The sequence below is a fragment of the Neovison vison genome, chromosome 2 (assembly GCF_020171115.1).
Source record: "Neovison vison isolate M4711 chromosome 2, ASM_NN_V1, whole genome shotgun sequence".
In the NCBI taxonomy this organism is placed as follows: domain Eukaryota; kingdom Metazoa; phylum Chordata; class Mammalia; order Carnivora; family Mustelidae; genus Neogale; species Neogale vison.
In genome coordinates, this window is record NC_058092.1 from 56,809,632 (window position 1) to 56,831,593 (window position 21,962).

The 21,962-nt window shown below is 34.1% G+C and overlaps 1 protein-coding gene across 4 annotated transcripts; it reads right to left on the reverse strand.

Annotated features, from left to right (window-relative positions):
• Positions 1-1,499: 1,499 nt before the first annotated feature.
• Positions 1,500-20,891, reverse strand: DEPDC1 (DEP domain containing 1). Of its 4 annotated transcripts, none has more exons than XM_044238445.1 (12): positions 20,748-20,891; positions 18,621-18,886; positions 15,834-15,990; positions 15,278-15,396; positions 14,748-14,878; positions 13,220-13,267; positions 10,137-10,277; positions 7,942-8,793; positions 7,321-7,493; positions 5,190-5,366; positions 3,668-3,853; positions 1,500-2,990 (listed from the first exon to the last, which is right to left on the reverse strand). In XM_044238445.1, the coding sequence occupies exons 1-12, from the start codon at positions 20,793-20,795 to the stop codon at positions 2,850-2,852; spliced, it is 2,439 nt and encodes an 812-aa protein (XP_044094380.1). In that variant the 5' UTR covers positions 20,796-20,891; the 3' UTR covers positions 1,500-2,849. The 4 variants fall into 4 exon arrangements, with proteins under 4 accessions (XP_044094380.1, XP_044094382.1, XP_044094383.1 ...); XM_044238447.1 differs by having other exon boundaries at positions 18,621-18,798; positions 20,748-20,766; XM_044238448.1 differs by lacking the exon at positions 7,942-8,793.
• Positions 20,892-21,962: the final 1,071 nt, after the last annotated feature.

The following is a 21,962-nucleotide window of genomic DNA, read 5'->3' on the forward strand; positions in this document are numbered from 1 at the left end:
AGCCATCAACATCCAATCAGCCAATCTATATTTGAACTTAAATACTCTGCCTTTTTTTCTGACAGTATGGAAAGTATGGAATCTGTCCATGCTCTTGCTGAAGGCTAAGCCCTTTACTGTGTACTGCAACTCATGTTTTCATATACTTAAGAATATTGCTTCTGAAGATATTCATACTTTCCTTCTTCATCAAATTTTCCCTTCATACTAGGTTAAAATTTTTCAGCCAGTGTGTACAATCAGAACTTTCATCTTCTAACTAAACAGCAGTTTAATAAGACTCAATAATTGTTCACAATTTTGTTTTGTTCATGTCTGCCTAAAGAAACTCAGAGGGCACAAGACTGTTTTTGCTAAGATCTCTTCTAGTGCTAGAATAATAATTGTTAATATTTAAGAGAGTGCTATTTCTAGACTAGACACTGTGCTAAACACTTGCATGTATTATATTATTTAATTCTCACAACAATTCTAAAAGAGAGATACTATTATAATCTTTATGGTATAGATAAGGAGAAGTAGAACTTAGAACAGTTAATTTGTCTGAGGTTACATAGTAAATAGCACAGTAAAATTCAAACCTGACTTCACATTTCAGGTTATTAAATTGTTACACCATTTTTTTTTTTAAAGAATTTTATTTATTTGACAGATCACAAGTAGGCAGAGAGGCAGGCAGAGAGAGAGACAGAGGAGGAGGCAGGCTCCCTGCCGAGCAGAGAGCCTGATGCGAGGCTCGATCCCAGGGTCCTGGAATAATGTCCCAAGCCGAAGGCAGAGGCTTTAAACCACTGAGACACCCAGGCGCCCTGTTACACCAATTTTGTAATCTCAATTGCATGCACACTACTGCAGATGAAAAGTTACTGACTTTATAATATTTATAATTTAATATCAATGGATAAAAAACCAAAATCGTTAGAAAATCCACAATAATTTTTATCTCAATATGCAACAGAATTCACATAATTACATTTCTTTTTTTAAAAAAACTTATTTGGGGGGGCGGGGACAGTGCAAGTGGGGGAGGGGCAGAGGGAGAGGAAAAGAGAGAATCTCAAGCAGGCCTCACATCCAGTGCAGAGCCTGAAGTGAGGCTAGATCTCACAGCTCTGAGATCACAACCTGAGCAGAAATCAAGAGTTGGATGCTTAACTGACTCAGACATCCAGTTGCTCCATTACACATCTTTAAAGAGGAAAATTTTAGCATATAGACACCTTGGAAAAAGATTTAATTTGGTCCTATAGTTTTATAGCTAAGGGTAAAAGACAGGAGTTATCATTTTCTGTATAGGTTTTTTGTTTTTTTTTTTTAAAGATTTTATTTATTTATTTGACAGAGATCACAAGTATGCAGAGAGGCAAGCAGAGACAGAGAGGGGGAAGCAGGCTCCCTGCTGAGCATAGAGCCCGATGCGGGGCTTGATCTCAGGGCCCTGAGATCATGACCTGAGCTGAAAGCAGAGGCTCTAACCCACTGAGCCACCCAGGCGCCCCATGTGTCCAGAATTTTAATAAAAAGTAGTAATTTCAAATGAAACATTGTCATTTTATAGCACATTACATTGAGAAATCAAGTTATTGAATAGTAAGTGTCTATTATGTCTCAGACATTATGTATCTTTACACATAAGAATGGGTATTAAATAAGCTTGGAGTAAAATATGGAAGAAAAACTGCTTCAAGTTTGTATTTAATAAAGCAGAAATATGAATAACCTTGTATTAAGATGAGAAGCGTTTATCATTTGCATTTTCATCCAATGAAACAATAAAGCCAAGCTTGGCATTTGCTTAAATGCTTATAAAAAGTGTTTAGGGACTGATTCTTAAAGTTGGCTGAATACTGGAATCGCCTCGAGTTTGAAAAATACTGATGCCTACTGATAAAAGGTAGAGCCTGAGCATTATTGTTTTAAAACTTTCTAGGTAATTCTAATATGTAACAGTTTGAAAACACTAGCTTAGAGAACTGTTTCATAACTAAAGAGGCCAGTCTTCAGCTGAAGGACATTCCATGACTTGATTGCAGGGTATATACTGTTATTTAAGTATCTGGAAGGTATATCTCCCTTAGTTAGAAAATACATAAAGAAGAAATTTTCTATTTTATTCATCATTTTCTCTCCCTATTTGGAATAATAAAAGGCACATAGTAGTTGCTAAATAAATTTTTTGAATGAATACGATTGCCTTATACTTCTTTTACACCATTATCTTCTAGTAGATACATGAACGTAAGAATGCAAAAGATATTTATTGAAAAATTGAATGATTGAAGCAGTTTTGATAAGGGTTTAAAGCAAAGTGAAGACTTACATGTACATATTTTAAAAACATACATATATATAAATAGATCAAAAGTAGAAAAAGAATACACAAAAGAGTGCAACATTTAGCATAGAGAATTCACTGAGTTTTCCAATATTCTTCACATTCTTTTACTTAGAAAAAAGAATACCCCTAAACAACTAGTACTTTAGCTAATATTCATAAGTACATGTACAGATAATTTTTTTAAAAAACAGAATTACAGCTTAATCTTGACATGTCATTTTTTAAAATTCAAGTAAGTAAAGTTTTAGCACACATAATAGCTTTTACAGGTGCTGTATTAAAAAAAAAATTTGTTAAAGTATCTGGTACCACCTTTGTTATTTGTTCTCAGTTGATACCTATTAGCTTCTTAGCAGTCTTACACTGATAAAAAATTACTTTGGTACCTCTTTACATATTTTTCTTAGAAAAATCTCATTAATAAATAGACTTCTATTTTAGAAGCTAGATTCTTAGATATGGCTTCATTTACCAAAGTTCCACAGATATTACATTGTAATTTTTAATTCAGTTAGTATCTTAGACTACGAAACTTTGTTTTTTTTAAAATTAGCATTGGTTGTTTGATTGTAGGTTTGTCACCAAAAAGGACTGCTTCACTCTCCGTGGATGGAAATCTTTTCTGATATATCAAGGGATATTCCTTCTGAAACTTAAAAATGAGGTGAGAAATTAGAAGGTCTTTTACATTTATTATCCTAGCTGAAGCCAGTGTTCAACATAAGAATTCAGTGCCTTTCTTAAACATGTATTTCAGAAGTGAGTATCCTTTCAATTTATCCTTGCCTTTCCCTTTGCTTTCTCATATATGAAAGGTATAATGTAAGATTTCTTAGATCCAAGTTAGCATTAATATTCTAGGATTCTCTTCTAATGTATTCTCCTCCTAAATTCCAGATCTTCTTTCTTTCCATTTGTAACACCTGTGAAGGTCATAGTGATTTAGTATATTTCATATTTGAGTATCTCAGACCTGGAATTAAACTTGTTAGAATCATGTTGTTACTGGATTTTGATGGAGATTTAAAATTCTAAATGGTAATAATGAGTCAATAAAAGTTATATATTATAATAAAAATATTTTAATTATTTTCCCAGGCTAATCTAAACTATAAGGAAGAGTATCTGTTATTATTATTATTATTTTTATTATTTAAATTTCAGGATAAAGAGTAAAGCCAGACAAATAGGGTATATAAGTAGCCTAAATATATAGTGTCTAAAATCTAAAATATTAGAATTAGAAATTAGATTCTTAATTTTATTAAATAACAATCAGCAACAGCATAATGAAAAATATTATGATTGAGAACTTGTTCATTCTCTTACCTGTTTTAGTTTTTTCCTTTTCTCTTTTAGAGGCAAACTCTTATTTTTAATAATATTCTCTAAAAGTTCTGTAATTGCAGCTTGTGAGGTAGACACTTTTTGTTCATCAAACTCCTGAGCACTAATCTGCTTACAATATGAGTACGTTGGCAAAGGAACAATCAGTCCATCTCCAGGATTTTTAATCTGTCGTGGACAAAATGGTATAGTCCAAGTCTATTCTGTTCATGTTCCTATTTGCTAAGGATTCTTTTGATGAGACTTAGTATCTATTAATTTGCTATCAAACATTTAATACTTAGAGAAAACTGTATTATGCAGTAGAGTAGTGATAAATCCCAGAATATAAATCCCAGACCCACAATCTACTAGCTTTGTAGCCTTGAGCAAGTTATTCTACTTCACTTGGTCTGTTTCCTCATCTGTAAAATGGGAATTACAAAAGTTAATGTATATAAAGTGCTCAGCACAGAATAAGTATTAAAGTCATCAATTATCATTATTGCCATTAACCATGAATTTTATTCTTTTAACTACAAAACAAAAAAAATGCTTTAATTCATTTTAAAACATTACTCTTCTGACATAGTAGTAATATTCATCTACTGTTTTTGAGGTGTAGGAGCATGAACAGATACCGTATCATCTGCTGATAACAGAAGGAAATTGTGAAGGATAATTATAATAAGCCAGGACAATATTAGAATGGTATATATGGGAAGAAACATAGTATGAAATATAGGTGCTCGGCAGCCAAAAATTGAATATAACAGACATCTTGTTTTTGGTTACTCAGCATTCCTTCTCTCCTTTTAATAGTTGCTTCCCATTCCAGCTCCAGTATCCTCATCCCCCCACCCCGCCCAATTTTTTAAACATTTATTTATTTATCTGAGAAAGAGAGAGAGTGCGAGAAGCAGAGGGAATGGGACTAGCAGACTTTGCACTGACGGTGGAGGCTGATGTGGGGGCTCGATCTCATGACCCTAGATCATGACCCGAGTCAAAATTAAGAGACAGATGCTTAACTGAGCCACCCAGGTGTCCCTGCCCTCACTTTTTGAAGAGCAGATTCTCCTCTAATCTATGTAGAGCCAGAGTATGGCCCTGTCTCCAATGTACTTATCCTGAACAATCTAAAGGTTGTGTTTTAGCCTAGACTGTTCAGAGGCATGTAGTAGTTGCCTTGTGAAGAACTTTTCAAATTGGTAGGTAAAGCGGTCGTTCTTTTTCCTTTTGGGTTAAAAATGCAAGTCTGTGACTTAAGAGCTTTAATCAGCCATATGCCCCCTATCATGTGAAGGAGTCATTTGTTAAATATAGGACCAAAATGGAAATAAGAGATGAAGAGATGGAAACAGTTTTATTGCTATTCGAGTCCCCAGATTCTGTCTATATTCCTGACTTTTAGAGGTTATTTATGTGAGCTAATAAAGACTTCCTTTTTAATTAGGCTAGTTTGAGATGAGTTTGCCACTTGGAACTGACTAATGTAGAGAATTTTAAGATTTACAATACATACATAGCCCTTTTTTAAGTAGTCAAGATGTTTATCCACTGCAGTCTGTAAGTAAGAGGGTACTTGAAGAATTTCCTGGTGATGATCCATTAAGAAAGAAACTAATCTTGCAGCAAGAAGCTCATCAAGATCCACTTCTTCAGCACAGCATAGCACACACCGAGAAAAAGTGTGTATCATCTAGAAACATATTAAAAGATGTGAATGTAAAAACCTAAGCTTTCATATAAATAAGAGTATCAGGAATTTCTGGGTATCATGCTAAAGTACTGAGATAAAGTGATAAGTAGACTTCAGCTTAAAAATGAGAACAATTAATTATATTAGGAAGGTAAGAATATTCTTTTTAAAGTACTTTTTAAGTATTTCTGTAATATAATTCCAAAGGATTATAAAGGGCTTAGCTTTTTCTTTAATTTTGTCACAATTTTATTGGTAAATACCATTGGTTCCATTAGTAACATATGGATATGTCACTTAAAGAATGTCAAAGAACAATGACTTATTAACCCCATAAAACACAAACTAGGAGAATACATACCATGTAAACATTAGTGATAATGAGGTTGGTACCATTTAGCTTTTGAAATTCTGGAAAATAGCTTTTAATCTTTTTTCTGTCAGTTTTTAAAGACAATACATACATTTTTCAATTCCATCATAAGGAGTCTTCAAATCCTGGGATAAATTTTGTGTTTCAAAAGTTATTTACTCTCATTCATATCCATATTATCCACTAAGTATAAAAGACACTCAAACCCATATCTCATTCTAAAATAGTCATCAGAATTCTAAGTATTTAGCATATAATAGATGAGGAACACATTTACTGAACTGAAATATTTTTGGTTTTATTCCTACATGTCAGACATGTTTTCCTCTCCTTCCACAACTGAGTCCTCAGCTTTTTATTCATCCTTCCTAGCTTTGTAGAGCTCATTTATTCTCAAAGCTCCAACTACTACTTCTCTCCAAATAATCTGCCTTCTGACCTAATCTTTCTTCACCAAGCTCACATTTCTAATAGTCTGTTGGATAAATTTCACTTGGATATCCTATAAACTCAAACTCAAAAAGTATAAAACTGAAATTATTTTCTTTCTACTCATGTCTCTGGAAATATATTCCTCTATAAACTTCCCTATGCCTTTTAATGGTGTCACAGTTACTCAAGAATAATTCTTCCTTTTTAGATTGGGTCTATCATTGCTAAAGAACTGTTCTTAATGAGTGGAAGAATAGAGCTCAGCTCCAGATTCCTTGCTATAAGAAAATCATTTGAAGCTGCACTGAGGAAGTGGTAGCTCTTGAAAAGAGAGAGTGAGAGAGAGAGAGAGATTAGATACTATTTTAAGAGTTCATTTTCAATCAATATCTGGATAAAATGCTTCCACCCTCATCCTCTTATGGAGTCTGAGACTGCTTCGTAATAGTTTGTCCCAATTTCTTGCCCACAGTGAAATGCTATCCTAATTCACATATTTCATCAAATACAACTTTCCCACTACCACAAGATTTCTATTAATTCTCTCATTTACAAAGTTATAGTGCCCTTATGCTTTTAACCATGCTTATATCTTCTCTTCCTTCCTCACCAAACAGAATTTGTACAAGGCAATGGAATATGGTCTGATAATCCAAGTCTATCAATATGATATGTTAGGAGTGAAGAGGCAAAGTGCTTAGACAAGATAAAGATCAGAATATGAAAGTTTAGCATACTGGGCACAAAAGATTAATGCAACAACACTCTCCTACCAAGAAAGATACTTTTAAGAGCCTTTCTATGCTAAAAATCTAGGATTTTGAGACTACAATATCACTCAAGTAGAACTTTTGGGTGATTTTCTTTTCTTTTTTTAGTTTATGAACCATGGCTTATTCTTTCCTTAAGAAATCAACTTACCAGGACACCTGGGTGGCTCAGTTGGTTGGGCAGCTGCCTTCAGCTCAGGTCATAATCCCAGCATGCTGAGATCGAGTCCCACATCAGGCTCCTTGCTCGGCAGGGAGCCTGCTTCTCCCTCTGCCTCTGCCTGCCATTCTGTCTACCTGTGCTCGCTCTCTCTCCCTCTCTCTCTCTCTGATAAATAAATAAAATCTTAAAAAAAAAAAAAAAAAGAAATCAACTTACCAGTGATCTTGTACCCATTGCATCATGAAGTTGGGGCATATCAACATTTTGACTCATTCGGGAAATCATGCGCATTAAAAGTTGAAGCTTTCTACGATTTGGTGGGGGAAGTAACAAACAACATAACTGTAGTGCATCGATGGCAACCCTCTCTAAATGAGGTTGCAGGAAACCTAGAAGGCAAAATTACAACCCACCCCCCAAAAAATCATCAATGACACTAAATTGCTTTCACATCATGAGCATACACAATTATATGAAGAATACAGTTATATAAATAATAAAACAATATTTTAGTAATAATTTCTTTTAACTATCCCTAGAAATTTCCACATTGCTCAAAAGCTCATTACTTTCTTCATAACCTATTTGAGTATTAACAAACTTTACCTACTACAAATAAAGTGACTCAGAATAAGTTAAAATGAGGTAAAAGAAAATAAGTGCTTTAGGTAAGTAGAATAAATCTTGGTTATGCCATGACAAAGTCTTTTGTAATAAAAACATTTCCTTTTGGAGGAAAAATATAAAGCAGTTTCAGAGAAGAAAAGACAGGTAAACAAAACACAGTTAGTAAACACTAAAAGTTAATATTACATGCATTGAAAGCATCAACCTTACTTTGTGTGCCAGTCAACACAGAAGAAGCTGGAGGTAAAGAATTTCCTGAAAGTTCTATCGTACTTTTGCAGAGTCTTTTATTGATTGTTGTACTAGACTCCCCGGGTTCACTTTCCATAGCTGTTTGTACACTTGTGCTGCCTTGTCCGAGATTTGGTTTCATGATAATTTCAGCCACTGGCATATTGATATAACTATTCCTTCTTCTACTAGTTCTTAAAAGTAAACTCTGAGATCTACAAAGCTGTTTTGACTTGCATTTCCCATTACATAACTCCTCTTGGTCTTGAACAGTCAAAGTAGAGGTTCTCTTAAAACCAACACAGAGTGGCTTTTGATTACTCTCCTCTGAATGAAGATTCATTAGGGATTCCTGTTTGCTCTTAGACTCTAAAAACTGCTTATTATTTTGTCCTTCTATATTCAGAACAGATTGATGGAAGGCATTGAAGACCTCTTTACTTGCACTCCCTGGTAGGTCTATAATTCCTTCTAAAGAATAACACCTTGGTTTGACGTTAGAGGATAGAACATGCATATTACTTAAGCCTATTAAATTATGACAACTTCCTCCCATTATGTCATTAGCACTGGCTCTTCTGTTTTTAAAATTAACTAGCTGCATTTTCTTAGCACATTTTTCTTGAAATCCTTGATCACTTATCTGCAGTCGCTTAGTAGTATCTGATTCTTCTTTGTTTTTGTCTTTATGAAGCAGACTGAGAAGAAGACACTCAGTTGATTTGAAGGAATTCAAATTGTTTAAGCGAAGGATTTTTGAAGACTGTGGATCATCTTGGATTTTATGTATCCCACTGGGTCTATCTGAAACTGTGACGTAGCCACAGACAACTACCAGGAAATGAAACAAAAATTAAAATGCAACTGTGTGACAGTGGGCAAAAATAAAACAAAAACAATAGTAAAGTTAAAAAAAAAAGCATCACTATAGTATATATTGTTAGTATAGTACAAATAGCAGTTGCTTAATTCAGAAGCCACTTAAATAGGACACATGCAACATTCAGTTACAAAGTGCAAGACTAGAGGTTTTCCAACTTGTGACATAAATAACTTTAAAGTTTATTTCTACAGTCTAAATTATAATTGAGTCAAATACATTAAAAAAACTGGTTTCAGTCTATAAATATTAGAAAGCTCTTAATTATAAGACAACTATAGTATAATAAAACTTACATATTTGGTCTTTGTCTCTACTATCTGGTGTAGTGCTTCTAAGAGTCTTGGAATTTTCAGAGTGACAGGAGTCTTTGTTACTCATAATGCACCTGTTTGAGTACATCTGAGTTTATGCTAATGAGGTGACTTAGGACTGGACTAGAGAAGGTTGGAATTTTCAGCCTACCTCAGACCTCAGACCTCCTTGAGGAGAGGGGGATGTGAGTTGAAGACTGATTGACAAACTGACAATTTGACAGATTGACAAATCATTGGTCAATCACCAATGACCAATGATTTAATCAATCATGATTTAATCAGTCATGCCTATGTAATTAAACCTCAATTAAAACTCTGAGGTAACAAGACTAGGGGACTTTATGGGTGGGTGAGCATATGGACCTGGTTGGGAGGATGGCATTCCTGGAGAGGGCATGAAAGATCTGCACAGCCCTTACTTCCATATCTTGCCCTATGTACTTACACTTTCATATGGCTGTTCTTGACTTGTATCCTTTAAAAAACTGGTACTGATTAAATAAAGCAGTTTCCAGAGTTCTGAGTTAAAATCAATCATTAAATCCAAAAAAGGTTGTGGGAACCCCCAAACTGGTAGTTGGGCAGAAGTGGAAGGAAGCCTGAGGATCTCATTTATAGACACCTGAATGGAAGGCAGTCTTGCGGAGGTGAGCACTTAATTGGTGTTTACATGAACTCTATGGTTAATATCAGGATTAAAGGATTTTGTACCTAACTTGTGGGGTCTAGTCTAATTTTGGGTAGTCAGTGTCAGAAATGAGTTGTAGGGCACCAAACTGATGTGAAGAACTGGTGTTGGAATGACATATTTAAATTATTGGAAAACAACATAACAGGAACCAGAGTATTCCCAAATTTTAAAATAATTCATAGCTTGCCACCTTTATATTTACCTACACTTTTTGATCTTTTAAATTATGGAAGACTTGAAAATGTTAATAAATACATTTAAATAATAAGTAAAAATCCATACATACCCAAAATGCTTACAAATAATTCATAATATTCAAATGTAATCAGAGGTTCAGGGAGCTCTAGAAAATAATCTGCTATTGTTCTGAATACATCTCGTTCAAATCCAACATAAGTTGGATTATTCATATCATTACTTCTTGGCCCTAGGACACAGGAGGCAAAAAAAAATTGGCAAAATTTATTTTATTTCAAATAAAAATTTTAAATTTTAAAATGTATAAAACCTGTATTTCATGAAGGAGCTAAGTTTAACAACTTCTGTCACAATTCAAAAATCTGAAGAGTTGTGCACATCTCATTCTTATTGTTTTCATTAGAAATCACTACAAGCAACTACTAGCATTTTGTTTTAATATTTATATACTTGAAAATTGCCTAGAGGGTAAAATTTGAAATACATTTTATTTTATTTTTAAAGATTTTATTTACTTATTTGACAGAGAGAGAGAGATATCACAAGTAGGCAGAGAGGCTGGCAGAGGGAGAGGAGAAGCAGGCTTCCCGCTGAGCAGAAAGCCTGATGTGGGGCTCGATCCCAGGACCCTGTGACCATGACCTGAGCCGAAGGCAGAGGCTTAACCCACTGAGCTACCCAGGTGTCCCAAAATATATTTTAAAATATTAAGGTTATTTAACGAGATTTTATTGCAATTCATTTTATAAAACAAAGAATATTTAGGTAATACAAATAATCCTTCTAAATTCTCTTTTGTAAATTTACATTTTCATGAACAAATTTTGCCTAACACAAAGCATGCCCTTAATGAATTTACATAATATCTTTACATTGCCATTTCATTAGCTTAACATTTTTAAAAGAATCATTCCTGTTCATTAGTATTTTACTCAGAAATAAAATCTGGTCTCATGTTACAGATGAAAAAAGTGAAGCTCAGAGTAATTTGCCTAAAATGAAAAAGCCATTGGTGGCAAAGCTAGAATTAGAACTTAGAGCAGTGTAAGTAAGAGCTAGACCTGGCACCCTGAGGTCTAACAACTAAAGTATGCTCTATGGATTATATAATCAGAATCATCCAATATGCCTATTAAAAATGTAAGTTCCTCTGTACAGACCAGAATTTATGGAGGCAAAGCTAAGAATTACTGACTTAAAAATGTTTGCTTCTGGCTAATTTAGTAGTTTCCAAATGCTTATCTGGGAATCTTCACTCTAAGAATCTTCTGAGGTATGCTGAATCAACTAAATGAAACCACCTAATGAATCAACCAAATCAGAATCTTTGGCTAGTTTCACTAGTTACTATAATATGCAATGGGGTTTGAGAGTCACTCTTCTATTCTTTTTTTTTTTTTTTTTTTTAAAGATTTTATTATTTGATAGAGAGTACAAGCAGGGGGAGTGGCAGGCAGAGGGAGAAGCAGGCTCCCCGAGGAGCAGGGAGCTCAATGTGGGGCTCGATCCGGGATTATGACCTGAGCCCAGGGCAGAAAGTAGATGCTTAACTGACTGAGCCACTGATGCTGTTCTTTCAAGTTATAATCTTTTTCTTCCCAAACCCAAATAATCTCTCTTACTTCTCTGTCTCCAAACTTTTGTATTGTCATACAAATGTGAGCACATGCACTGAAAAAGGATTAAAGAAAAAAATCACACATATTTAATAGCTTAAAGGCTAATATGGATTTACATAGAGCAAAATAAACATCTCCTTAAGGAGGATAAGAAATAGTCTCAATATGTAAAATATAAATTTTGATAATCATTACAACATTTTCTAAGACAAAATACTTTTACTAGAATTAAAATACAGAATTTATAGTTCAAGGATCCTAGTTTGCACACATAGCTCTTTATATTATCAGTAGACTTTTCTCTTCTGGAAAAAAAAATGGGATAGTATGTTAATCACTGATTCTTGTATGTCATAGGATTACTATAGGGATTAAATAATGACTACAAGTCTAAATACTACCTCTGGCTAGATATATTATTAATTTGGAATCTAGTAAATTATATCTTTGGTACCACTTAGGTATAACACAGACTGGTAAGAAAGAGAAGAAAAAAATATCCCTCAACATGAGAGCTCAGAGAAATCCTGAAAGTGTAAGTATCTGGGTTGCTAACCATGAGCCAAGGTATGAGGCAGAAGGGCAGTTAGATGAGGGAAGGTAGAAAGAGAAACTCAAAAATCAAGTTTATGATTAAGATCTTTATTTCAATTTGATAAAATATTTCTATCACTTACATTATTTATTTTATTGCTATTTATTCTGTTATTTTGTCATATTGACACCCAGTGGACAACAAGGGAATATATACCTATCTTGAACTTTATTAATAAAATACTCATTCATAAGAATGAGAAAAATCCTTTTGTAAAAAAACTATCAAGATATAATTTAACTTAATTTGATGACTTAGAAGCACATATTTCTGCATATTTTAAAACTGATTTTTAAAGCAGTTAGGTCTTCTACTTGAAATACGGTCTCAAATTATAAAAATCAGTTATCACTGATCATTATGGAAAAAAAAATGCTTAAAAAAGTGGTTTGCTGCTTAGTGACAGATCATTTTTTTCCATAAATATAAAAGTCCCATTAATATATCTGATGGATACATTATATATATAATATGTATATATCTGATGACAAGCCTGTCATGAAGCACCCCAGTGTTGAAGCCTTGTACTAATGGCAAGGGGACTAAAGTAGATTTTATGAGACTATTTCTGATTGAACCTTTCCTGCTTATAAGAGCTATATTACTTACAGGTTGTATATGATTCTAGAGGCCTCACTAAGACAACTGATGTATGTTATACCTAAAAATTCCGTAAGACCCACTAACCTATGATTTTATGATTTATGAAAACTGAGCCATACATGAGAACATTGAATTATAAAACCACCATCTTCATAGAAAAAGTTAAGGACTCTATTCCACATGCAAGTATATGTAATAATTTCTACTAGACTGTCATTTAAGCATCAAGAGAAATTGGCATACTCTAAATTTATCAGGACCTCTATGAATTATTTTAAAAATCTCTTTAGTTCTTATTAAATACTACAAATATAAAACACAAATATACATACATATTTTGCATGATTAACTTACAGTTTGCTAGGCACTTCATGGCAGATAAGACCCAATGAGGAAGGTCATCTATACAAAAATATATTTACACTATTTAGTAAATCACACAATTTTTATGATAGTATATTAATATTTTACACTTACTATATACATATAATTATACCCACACACATATATGCATGTATGTACATACATCTATATTACCAAGATTAAAAATTATGTGTTTAACAAGACACAAAGCCAAAATAATATTTTAAATACAAATTTAAAACTTACAGAGATCTTGAGTTTGATGCTTTCCATGATACATAAAACAATTAGTTATCCCCAAATTGAGGATACATTATTTTGGTGGGGATTCATAAATAAAAAAATGTTCATCCTTGTCCACCACTACCATGTTTTCTTTATCTTCATTTCCATTCTAATTATAGCTATACGATTTGAATATTACTGCCTTGAGTGAGATCTATGATTGAAATGAGCTATATTTGAATATTAGGGTGCTTTCACAGTGAGGCTTACTTAAAATTTTTCATTTGCCACTAACTGAAATATGCTGCATAAAATCTTGTAGTTTTTGACACCAACACCAAAACCATACATACACTTGACTTGAAAAGTTTATGGTTATAAAGAAAAGTCTGAATAAGATAATATACTGTTAAGTATGTGATTTTAGGTAATGAAAGATGGGACTAGACCAAAGCCATATGCATAAGCAACATGATTCTTAAGTTTTTGCTTTTTGTTCCTACAATTTAAACCTTAAAGTTCTTGCCAACAGAAAGAAACTCAAGTAATGCATACCACTTAACACTGCAGGCAGCAGTTGATTATAAAAAATGAGTTAACACTTTGAGATTTATTGACAGATTTCTTGAAGTGTTAAGTTTTGTAATGCATCTGGCTTGAATTATATCCCTAATTTTTTCATCTTAGATCTAAAATCAATATATTATATCTATATATATAATACAAAGCTAGTAATTTTTTAAAATATCAGCTTTGAGAGTTTGGGCTTATGTTATTGTGTGTTACCTCAGTTTTGCGTATATATATCTTGACCTGTGTAAATTTATATGTAACTACTTATATAAGCTCCAAGAAGTCATGGACCATTTCTCTCTTGTTCATCACTAAATCTTTAGCATAATGCCTGGTACATTGTAGGCCCTCACTAAAATGTAGTTAATCAATAATTTTATTATATTTGCATACCTTTCAGATGTCTAGTCCTACTACTTAAAAAAAACATGCATAAGTACCACTTAGGGGTTAAAATAATAGTATGAATAATATTCACTTAAAATGACTACTAAAGTAAATAAATTGGAAAAAGAATTAAAAAAAAAAAGGTTTTTAGGTAAACTTGTAAATAACTTCCAAAAAAAAAAAAAAAGACTACTAAAGCACGTATGATAAAACAATAATCTCCCCTTGATGCTCTCTCAAAGTATTCTACTTTCTATATTTTTAGTCTCAATGCACCCCCACTATAGCTGCAACCTATGCTAACAAGATTCTAACTTCTTTTATTGATACCAACCTGATTTGTCTTGTAGTATAACTATTCCATGTTTACTTGTATTGGTCATGTTGTACATTACATATTGAGGAACTACTTGCTTTGGATTTATGAGTTCTTCTAGGGATGGCACACCTAAAATAGTTTGTAGGCTAAACAGAAGAAAGAAGACAAACTTCTTTTTCTCCATAAAATAAATGGAATAGGATATAAATATGAAAGAGTATTAATGGCAAACAAAGTATTCAGAGTATTTCTTTTCTTAACTTACAAGGTTTATATTTAGTATCCACTTTCAAATGTACTTTAGTAACCTTGAAAGGATTCCAATATAAAACTCCAAACTATATGTATAACTTTGATTCAAAGAAAAAACAAATCATGCTGAAAACATTCTATTTCTACTATACTAGAACTATAGCAAGAGCATTTATTAAGAAACACATATAGGTTAAATTCTAAGCTTTTTTGCATTTGTATATCTTGATAAAAACGTCAAATTCACATTCTAAACACCTCTAGAACTTGGTTAGAGCTTAGTTTTAGCTTACTAGATCAGAGTAATATGTCTCCAAACTTCTTCAACCTCTTCCTGGCTTATTTCTCTATTATAAACTGAGTTTTCTTGATCTCCATTGATTATTTCATGGTTCATTTCCTCTACATTTTCCTGGGGAAAAAATTACTTTGGTTTAATGTTATGCTCAAATTAAGGAAATATTGAAGTGACACAATTCCTAATATTTTATTGGTAAATAGTCCACAATGAAGCTATAAGGTATCACCTAAAGAAATAATGTTAACATATGGTAATAGAACTTTTTGGTTTTGTAGCTGCTCCTACCACCCTCAGATCAATTTAAAACAAAACAGACTTAAATTATACAAATAGTGTTTCAAGTATGTCTCACTACAATATTTATTATTGTTCCTATGCGTTCTATTATTCTACTATAAAACAATTTACACACATTTTTGAATTCAATGTAGATTAAGAGACTTCAGTATTGCCTTCAAATATTAAAGATTTATATACTTTTAATGATTTTATAATTAAGTACATGGTAGTTATATTTAAACTAATAATTAGCAAAAGGGATGTTTTACCTGAGAGAAATGTAATCCAAGTTTTTTAGGCGTTCTACGAGATAAATTTCGTAATTTAAAAATGCTATCTTTATCTTTGGAAAAGTTTTCTATGCTGTTTTTTCTCAATTCTGGATGCTTTCGTGGAAGACTTTTAAGCGGAGAATTTGCAGGAAATCTGGTTTAAGAATAATACGCAATTAAGTAATATAAGATCAGAAACAAATTTTTAATGCCTGTTTATCTAAAGTAAAAATCACAAAAGAACTGAATTTATTTATATTACCAGGAATAAAGATTCTACATAAATCGATTTTCTCACTAAACCTTTAAAAAATATCTTAGTAGTTTCCTACTCTCCTTAGTATAATCTACATATTTAACTTTATATCGGCACAATTTGGAGGTATTATTGGGATCAATTCTGTTGAAGAAGAAAATAGTTGCATTTTTTAAATTTCTTTGACAAGCTATCTATAATTTATATATATTTCTGACTTTTGTTGACTGTGCTTGTTCTAATTTCCAGATCTTGGTTTCTGTTACCGCTTTTGATTATAATGTTTCCCCCCTCCAGTGTAATAAAGAATATTTCAAAGATACAAAAGGTACAGAAAATAGTATAGATAACATGCATATATGTAATCTTCAACCAATGCAATTGTTAACATTTTACTAAAGATTTATTATTTTTTTGTTAAATGAAAGAAATTCTTTGCTTATTCTATTTCTTTCAGTTAGTGTTATTTCCTTCTTGTTCATGTTTATATTTTTAATAAATATTCATTAACAATATGTATGGTTTTGTTTTTTCATTCTATAGTATCTTACACATTAAATATATGCATAAGTTTATAGTGAACTCAGAATAAAGCTTCTGGTCAATAGTAGGCTATTAGCAAAGTTTTAAGGGAGTCAAAAGTTATATGTGGATTTTTGACTATGCAAGGAGTCAGTGTCTCTGATCCCTGCACTATTCAAGAACCAACTATATGTATGGGTTTTGCTTTTTCAGTACTTAATTGTTTTAATTTAATTTAAGACCAGATATCATATATGGCAATTCTCCCCTCCTTGTTCACTTCAAAACTGCCTTGAACTTTAGAATCTGCTTGTCACATTCTATAAAGGAATTATATAGGATTTTGAATGAATATGCACTTAATTTATTTATCGATTTTGAGAAAAGTGACTCTTTTATTATACTAAGTCTTTTCATTCATCAACAGGATATCCTTCTCCACTTACTACTTTCTATACAACTTTATAATTTTCTCCAGTAAGGTCTTACACATTTTTGGTAAGGTATATTTATAAGTACTTTATAACCTTATTACCATTATAAAAGACCAGAGGCAGAGAGACTAGTTGAAGAATTACACAGAGTTCCAGGTAAGAGAGAAAAATGGTCTAACAAAAAAAACTGTCAGGGTGGAGAGAGAAGTGGACAGAGAACTACTGAAGCAGTATAACAGACATGGTTTGTTAATTAAATCAAATTTAAAGGGGAGAGGAAAGGAAAAGCATCAAAGCAACTACAGAGAAAACAGTATCATTCATCTATGTATAGACATTAGAAGACAAAGTTCAGGTTAAGACATGATACTTATTTTTCTCTTTGTTGTATCTGAAATGCATAATGGGCAAAAAATGGGTCTAAATCTCAGAAGATATATTTGGGTTGGAAATTTTAAAGTTAAAAGGAAAGTAGGTGAAGACGTGGTAAGAAATTGTCCAGGGAGAGAGGTGAAGTAAAGATTAAGTCTAGGATCTTAAAAACCAGTAACAACTATAGAATGAATAATAGCAAAGGAGCTCCCAAAGGTGACTAAGCTATAGTTAGGAGAGGAAGCTATAGTTAGGAGGATTTGTAGAATGTTCTACAAAATGAACTATTCATCTGCTTGTTATTGCAATTCACTTGTACAACATAAATAATCTTTGATATGGAGGCAAAAATCAACTTCTAAGACATTTCACTTGAAAACTACTAATTTTGTAGAGAAACAAAGCATGGGTATTAGAATCCAAAGACTTAGTTGAATGATATATGTAACAGAACCCTGTGTGCATGAGAAAAAGCAATTGTGGTGGCCTGAGGGAGTCAGAAAGGCTCCACAGAGAAAGCTGCAGTACAAACCACAGGAGAACAAATGTATTTACTAATCTGACAAATATCTACAGTGTTTCAAGGTGGAAGAACATATATCATACATATGTAACAAGATTAAATAAAGCATGATCTCAGTTTCCTTAACTGTAAAAATGAACTAATATTTATCCTGCTTAAATAGTCTGGGGACTAAATAAGAAAACATGTAAATCATAAAGCAAGGCTTCTGATACATGGTGAATCCTTAATAAATATCTCTTTAACCTATGGTAAGTTTCTTCTATTATTTAAAGTTTGCTATTATTTATTTTATCACATATATTCTTTGATTATATAAGATTATATGTTACTTGAGGGCAAGGACCTGTGAGAATTTGTCTTATAGTTCCTCAACCTATGAAACTAAAGGTTAATAATAATCTGTTCTTGAAATGTTATAGCTTTCAGAATACGAAGTGATGTCTCACTTTCGTCCCAATACCTATTTTATTTTATATACTATTTAACATTTTACAAGTTTTAATTGTGCAGCAATTAACTTTAACTTCTAAGTACTTTTAATTGTACTAAGAGCAGTAAGTTTTATAAAAAAAAATTTTCTTCTGAAGAAGCTGAAATTTTATTAAAAGCATTATAGAAATGGAGTTAAATTTTGTTAAGTAATTCAATTTTGTAGCTACTTGTCTGTTCAGTACCTGAATAGCTGACTGTTGTCATCAAGATTTTCTGATCCCCATCTGCCTTTGATATCTTCAATTACATGATTCTTAAGAAATTTTCTCAGCAGTTGGAGAGTCTGTTGCCTTGTAACTTCAGGACCAAAATTGTTGTTATTTCTTAATAGGTCATAAAGCCAATCCACTGCTGCTTCTGCTGTAAAACAATTGCCATATTTTTTAAAGTGCTGCCTGTGTTTTCGTAGAGGCATTCCTGCTCGAAAAGATGTGGTAATTTCATTCCACTGCAGAAAGAAAATATATATTTTTTAAAATTAAACAACAAAATTAGATATCTTACTGAGTTGAAACAAAGTAGACAAAGAATATTATTTTATTCACAACGGATTATATCATAAACATTCATTAAGAATCATTCATTAAGAAATCATTTGTCTTATTTACTACAGAAAATATCAGATCTTATATTGATTTCTCTTTATTCTAGTATTGTGGTAATACTTCTTTGTAATAGTTTTTGACTAAAGCACTTCATGGTCTGATTGGCTTACTTAGGAAACCTACAAATAATGAAGAACTGCAATGAACCTGCTTCTTAGTCTTTGATACAGAAAACATATTCCTTTTTTCTAAATCTCAACTAATATTAGTAAAATGCTGGTAGCATTTGTGTCAGATACTACTTTACATTCATTACTTCATTTTCATTCTCAGAATTCTATTAGTAGGTACTATTGTTATTCCATTTTCATATAAGGAATATGAAGCACAGAGAAATTTAATAATTGGACCAAAGTCACCCAGGTAAATGATGAATCCAGGCATTCAAACCCAGGTTTGATTGACTCAAGAACCTGCATTCGTAACTCCTATGCTGGTCAAATAAAATTCATGGCAGGCAGTAGTTTTACTGGAAGATACCTTTAATATTGAAGTACCTTATATATTTCTTACGTGAAGATTCCCATAGTGAGCATAGAACAAGAGGGTAAATTAACTAAGCTTTAAGTCCACTGCATATTAAATAACAGTGATGCACCTAGGTTTTAAAAAGATACTCATATTTTCCAAATTGTCCTCATATAACCCAAAGTTTCAGGTTTGTGGTAGCTATACCACTGGAGTACCAAGGTGGTGGTGGTGGTGTAAAGTACACACATCACTCTTTAACTGAAAAATCCTGTATTAGAGTCCAAGAAATCTGATTGGTAACCCCCAACTATGCCACTACAAGCTATGTTATCATTTATCTAACCAATGCGGGCCCAACACCCACAACACAATAATTATTCTTTTCTTCCCACCACACCTCCCCACTTCATACATTTATTCAAGAAACGTATTGAGCTCTGACTTATCGATAGGATCTATAGATCACAACACACTTTCATATACGGTATCCTCTTGGGATATCCTTTAAGGTGGGTGTATACACTATTAGCCCGACTTTACCAGTGTGGAAACTGAGGCTAACGTAAGTTAAGCCACTCTTCTAATTTCACGTACCCAGTGGCACTGGACTCTGTTGGACTGAGAATTTCAATGCACAAAGACACTGTATCCGAGTACAAACCCAGTGACTACCAACAGTGGTTCCCGTTGGGTATCTTAACTGTTCTGGGCTTAGTTTGGAAATGGGCAGCTGTTCCCTAATGCGCTTAAAATCGGTAGATCCTGCATTAAATTCTACAGACCCAGCAAAACGAAGCTGTCACATTCGGACTGTCTCCCTATTCTGACACTACAGGGTAACAGAACTCTTTCTCAGCTCTTCTTTAATCCTGATCGGAATAGAGAATCAGACGTGGGGAGTGGCTAAAATCGGAATATTCTATGACTTTCCAGGGCACGCCGACAACTGCAGGCAGAGGAGTCGCCCAAAAAAGGCTAGTGTATGATGCGCAAACCCGGGGACGCGACCCTTTGGACTTACGGCTCACAGCCCAGACCCTCAAAGAAGGGGGATAGGCGTGTCCCGCCAGGGTTTCGCGATGCCTAATTCCCCCCACTCTCCTTTTCAGGGAACCAAGGGGCTCTGGGATCCATCTGTCCTCTCAAGACAAAAAACAACAAACGTTCTCGCGTAAAAGTGGTGGCGGCCATCGCTGCGGCTGGCCCAAGTCTAGCCATTCCTGGCGGTCTTACCAGTTTGGTGGCCCGATAAGGCCCGGGAGGAACACTGCGACTCTCCATTCCGCCTGGCGGGCCCGGAGGTCTGTCAGCGGCCGGCGCAGTGCATGGCGGCGTTGGACGATACCGGAGCTCGGTGGCCCCGACGGCGGCGTGGCTAGGCTCAACGGCCGGCCGCGCCGCGGATTTGAATAGCGCAGAGGGCTGCGCGGATTGGCCGCGTCTCGAAGTCACGTGCGCGCCGTCCGGATCCGGCCGCAGTTGGCCAGCGCCGCCGCGTTCCTGCTCGGTGCCGGGGCGCGAGCCGCGGATTCTTGGCACGGTGTAGCCAGCGCGGGGGCCGGGCCCGTGGGACGGGCTCTGGGCTTCACTCGGCTGTCCTGGAGCTGCTTCTCCCTCTTGCGGTTGCAGGCGAGGCGGAGCCGTGTTTCCACACTCAGAACCGGTGAGGCAGTTTAGCCACAGCCTGGATGGTTTGGAGTCCAGCCTTTGGCTTTAGGGAATTTGAAATTGGAAAAGAAAAAGAAAAACAAAACCCCAAGCGTTTTCTGCCTGGCCCTACAGAATCTCCAGCAGTGGTTGGCATGTAAAACAAAGCACCTCTGGGGCGTAGCTTTCACCTGACAAACCCCTTGGTTTTGCTTCTGTAAAGCTTCCTGGGTGTATGCTGCGGTGCGGTCATCCTGGTACATCTTAGCTGGGGGCCATGATTCCGTTCTCCCTAGGGCAAAAACGTAGGTTATTCCCCCTCCCCTTTAATTCCGTGGTAAAATGGAGCATAAGTAGATTTCCAGTAACTACACACGACGAAGGGCTTGGGAAAGGTTATGTAAAACTTGTCAAATTGCTCCGCTGAAGAAAATCTAGCATGTCTTTACAAGAATCTTGGTTAAATTTAAATCATGATTATACACTTTAAAAATGTCATTTTTCAAATGACATAAGCTAAGTTCTGAACACTGAAGAGACTTGCCCAAAGTCGCACATCTCCTTGGCGGAGGTCAGGCTTCATACTTTTTCTTTTTATTGAGATAAAACGCTCTATCACCAGTCTGAAACTGATACTAGGAAAGCCTTAGTACAGCATACTGAGAGGTTGCTTGAGTGATTTGAAGCTGTAGAATAATTAATTTGGAAATTAAACAGCAATTTAGAAGGATAGGACTTAGCAAAAAGGCGAGGTAAGAGAAAGTGTTCTAAGGAGGAATAGTATAATGGTCTACAGTTTAT

Coding starts and splice junctions, on each gene's coding strand:
- DEPDC1 (XM_044238445.1), bottom strand. CDS start 20,795: ATGGAGAGTCGCAGTGTTCCTCCCGGGCCTTATCGGGCCACCAAACTG. Junction 10,278..13,219: donor CATGAAGTGCCTAGCAAACT/GTAAGTTAATCA, acceptor CCTGTGTCCTAG/GGCCAAGAAGTAATGATATG. Junction 7,494..7,941: donor TGTGTTGACTGGCACACAAA/GTAAGGTTGATG, acceptor TTTGCCTTCTAG/GTTTCCTGCAACCTCATTTA.